We start from the raw sequence: 4,799 nt of genomic DNA, 5'->3' as shown, positions 1-4,799 counted from the left end.
AGCGATTATAGATCATAGAAAGTACAATTTCCAAGTACCTCAATGTAAATTACGACACAAATTGAATCTATAACAGTCATTCAGAGAAGAAACATAAAAACATAATAATATAACCTAAAGCCGTAAAAAGTACCATAACCTGAATTTAATAATGTTGGGACTGTGAGGGGGTAGGGATGTGTTTCTGAGATTCAGACTGAAGAAGTGGGTCTCCAGTCTGAAAATGATTCTGCTGACCACGTTTGAGCAGTTTGTTCCTCAAGGCCGCGGAACTAAGAGCTTTGGCAAGGGTATAGGGATTGAAAATTGATACAAGGAAAAGTTAACATCAGCTAGACGTGTGTAGCAGATACCGGTTTAACTTCAAACATGTTTTAAATAATTAGTCTACAATGTATTTATTAGTCTGTGCATTATCAATTTGTGTTACCACTCAAAAAATTTTCTTACCATCACCACTTAAAGTAAAACATTATCAAAAATAGAAGAATAGGTTTCAGCATCCATTAAAGCTGTCTCACCTGTACATTGTACGGATAATAAAATTTTCTGATTGGCTCAAATACATTCCAAAGACTCAAAAGTATTTTTCAGTTCTGAAGTTTCCCATTGCCTTTTGACCATGCGCTGTGCATCATCAGTTGCCCGTTGTTGCAACTTATGCCAGCAATTATTGCCCCAAATGTTGCCTTGTGTTGCATCGCCTTTATTCTCCTGTTTCTGTGAATGCTTTCCCTTCTCTCTCTGAGCAGAAGCCCCCCATTCTGCATCCCCTGGGAGCCCCATCTTCTGCCTGTTTTACCCTCATGGAGACCAGCTTCAACCCCTCCATCCACATCCATAAGCCATCGAACATCACCATTGGAGGCGGTGACGTTACCGTGTACGAAGGATGTAAGCACATGCCTGAGGTCCTGATCTTTTACTTGACCTTGCAGTTCATCAACATGTTCCTGGGGATCCCCGCTAACCTGATGGTGCTGTGGCTTCTGCACAAGAACAAGGGGGACTCCTCCACCTCCGACATCTTCATCCTCCACCTGGCCATCCTGGATATCTTCTTCTGCCTCATCCCACCCCTGGAACTGGCCAGTATAGTCTTCCTCACCACTGGCACCACCTGGTATGTACTGCGCTTCTTCTACGGAGTGAAAGACTCTTCTCCGCTCTTCCTCTCCTGCATCTGCCTGGACCGCTACATGGCCGTCCTGCACCCCATCACCTTCACCGAGCTGAAGGACCGAAGCCACCGCACGGTGTGTGTTGCTGTGGTGTGGCTGATCACCCTGGCCTACGCTTCAGCCAAGTGTGTGGGTAACATCCCCAACTTCGCAAAGGCCTTCACTGTCATGATCCTGGCAGCTTTTGCCATCATGCTCTTCTGCAATGTGGCCATCCTGCACGCACTTCGGCAATCAGGCCCTGGCCGTGATGAGATGCACCCAGTCAAGAAAAGGGCCTTCAAGATGGTGTTCATCATCCTGGGCATCATTGTCTTCAACTACTTCCCTCCTGTAGCATTGTTCCCCTTTAAGGAGTACTTCACCCCAGATGAGTTCAACTGCTATGTCTTCACTGTAGCCTTTGGCTTCATGGACATCAGCAGCAGCATTCAGCCTGTTCTCTACCTCTCCCGGGAGATTCCCAGTGTCCCTTGTTGCTGCTCTAAGGAGGTTTTTAATCAAAAATCTGGTGTGTAGCTTTGCTGTTTTATTCATTTTTGGAATGGATTTGAAGCAGTTATCTTTAATGAAGCTCCATCTAATATGAAATAAATATAACATATTTATCATGTATTGAATCAAAATGAAGGGAAATTGACTGAAATTGTAAGAGGTAACACTTACAAATGTACCAAAATCCATCAGTCTATAAATACAAGAGCAGTAACTTCATTTAGACACCTTGTTTGTTGTACAACACTTGCATTTGGGAAAATACCATTGTTTAAAACCTTTCTGGAAAGAGATGTTTAGGGTTCCACTGCAGAGTAAGGAAAACATACCAATAGCTTTTCCAAATATTGGTAACTTTTTGCCAATTTTGACACACAGATAGTACTGGCCATCCGTAACACAGACAAAAGAAATGGCATGAGTTGGTTATTTAGGGCGGAAATAATCATGTCCCAAAGTCAAACTCGTACAAACTCGTACAAACTTGGTATCTGTATCTGTATATCTGCTCATGCTTCACAATTTTGTTCAAGGACCCATACTCTCCACCTATGTAATTTAGATTTTTTGTAAATGACTTCAAAAGACAACTTCTAATGAACTGTACGTTGAATGATGCCAGATTTGCTATGTCTTGTCAAAAAAGTGATCAGACAAAAATGAGGGCAATATTCATGAAAACCAATCTACTGTCATTTGAAGTCTAATGGGTACATCGCTCTAAAATTCATGATATTCCTCCTTCATATGATCAATTATTGCTTTACCAAGCTAGAAGTTTGGATCAGCAAAGATGACAAAATAAAAGCCATTTCAATTAGTGGCTAGCAAAGAAATTCTCACTCAGCATCTGCTGAACAGCAGGAAAGAAAGTAGTTTAACTCTAAATAACTCCAGTCCATTTTCCCCACGCAGAATATGTATGTAGTTGTGTATGTATTAGGTCAGTGGTCTCCAACCCTGGTCCTGGAGAGCTACTGGGTCTGCAGGTTTTCATTTTCACCTTAAAATCAGCACCCCGTTGAGACCCAAGTAACCAGGTGAGGTGAGTTAACTGTGTAATCAACTGCTCTAATTAATTCATTAAAAGCAGAGTAGCAACGAAAACCACCAGACCCTGTAGCTCTCTAGGACCAGGGTTGGAGACCACTGTATTAGATACATTGAAGAATTTTTCATCAGTGAATGGGGATGAGGCACACCCATAGGACCCAGCTTACCAAAGCAGGTAAACATGCTGTGTAATAGATATTGCTTATGATTGTATGAATACATGTATAATAAATACACTTTAATCAAATCAGTTTCAGTCAATGTACAAATGTCAAGTCTATTTCTGCATTCTTAGCCCCACAGTTAAGCTAACATTGTACTTCCGTGAATAGTCTTAGTTATATAGCCAACAAAACATAATTCATTTCTATCATTTATTTTTCATCTTGAATTTTCTCAGTTTAGAATACTTAAGCACATTTGGAATTTTGTATCATCAATGAAACGTGCATCATGAATTTGAGCGAGTGGGGACAAGCTCACCTCCATCGGAGCCACACAGTGATTGGGTGAGAGCCAGCGGTCAGAGTGTACTGCATGTGCAGTTGGCCACTTGAACCAGAGGAATCACTCTTGCATGATTAAACAGAAAATCCAACTGACCCATAACTCCCTCTCAGGGGGACACAGTGACCACTTATACACTTTCTTGGTATGAACCTGCAGTAGCAAATTACATGTTACAAACTGTCCTTCAAGAAGCATTAACCACAGAACACAGACATTAAGACAAGCTAGTGAATTCTAATGTGCACAAGAGTATCCATAGGTACAGAAAAGTACCGTAGAGATGGAGTATCAATACAAAATGAGAACAGTATTGCTTTTGTTTGGCCAGACCATCCTGTCACTATTAAATAAATCCCTGATTCAGTATAAAAATGCATAAAACAGTATAAAACTATGTTCACATTATTTAAGCCCACAGGGTTTTAGAAATCATAGAACACTGCCAGTCATGTAATTTGGAGGTTAAAGGGTTAAGTACCAGAGTTGATTTTCCTTTGGGCCGAGATACATTAGGGTCTAGAACATTAATGAAAAAAGGCACACAACACATGCAAAACCAAAGGTCAGGGAAATGCACCTCCCAATTTCATTATGTGATTTCTGTTGCATTGACACACTGACAATTTATTTATTTGAATTGATTTCCACCATTTACTTGTGCAGAGTTGCAAACTCAAACATTTTTGGAGTGAGACTCACACTGTCAGGCACTGCCTCACGCCATCACGTTGTGATTTTTTACAGAGAGAGCAATGCATCTCACACTATTATATGATGTATTTTGGAGGGGAGCATTTCATCTCACACCAAGACAGCCCTGAAAGTTGGCAACTCTTATGTAAAGACAGGTTCTGAGAAACTTGAAAGAAATGTCTATGAGACTCAATTGGGTCAGATTGGGTTACAGGTCAGAAACCAGCCACCCTCACCAGGCACTGGTAATGTCACCCAACTGCATGGTGCTTCATGGTGAATAATTTCACTTAAATGTTTTTGTTTTGGGTCAGGCACAATCCTATACTGCGCACCACTATGTGTCCTTTCTCCAATTAATTAAAATGAATTGGGACACCATTTGATTTAACATAACATAATAATGAGAAGGGGCCATTCAGCCCAGCATTGCTTGCAATGCTTTCGACCACTAAAGTCTACTGACTGCTTAATTTGCTAAATAATATCTAACACTGCATGAAGTCTGGTCTTGAAAACCCCCAGTGTTTTTTGCCTCCATTGCATGTCCTGGCAAGCTATACAACACAGTGACCATATCTGTACAGAATTTATCCTTTGCCAATTTCCATTTATGCCCCCTCGTTCTGCAAATCAAACTCACCCTGAAGAATTGCCTGCAGTTCACTTTGTTAATCCCTTTAATGAATTTAAAAGCCTCAATAAACCCCCCCCCCCCGGAGTCTCCTTTTACTAAGCTTTAAAAGATTAAGCATTTTAAGTCTTTCCTCATAACTTTTAATATCTTTTATACATGGAATCAATCTGGTTGCCCTTCTCTGAACCTTTTCCAGTGCCACTATCTTTTTTATAGAGTGATCCCAAGAA

The 4,799-nt window shown here is 40.8% G+C and overlaps 1 protein-coding gene across 1 annotated transcript; it reads left to right on the top strand.

The window, feature by feature from the left end:
- Window positions 1-806: 806 nt before the first annotated feature.
- LOC133141479 (proteinase-activated receptor 3-like) lies at window positions 807-1,700 on the top strand. Its single transcript, XM_061262050.1, has one exon. It carries the CDS (start codon window positions 807-809, stop codon window positions 1,698-1,700), a length of 894 nt encoding a protein of 297 aa, XP_061118034.1.
- The last annotated feature ends 3,099 nt before the right edge of the window (window positions 1,701-4,799 follow it).

This window comes from Conger conger, chromosome 12 (assembly GCF_963514075.1).
Source record: "Conger conger chromosome 12, fConCon1.1, whole genome shotgun sequence".
Classification (NCBI taxonomy): domain Eukaryota; kingdom Metazoa; phylum Chordata; class Actinopteri; order Anguilliformes; family Congridae; genus Conger; species Conger conger.
This window is presented reverse-complemented; position numbering and strand designations above follow the sequence as displayed.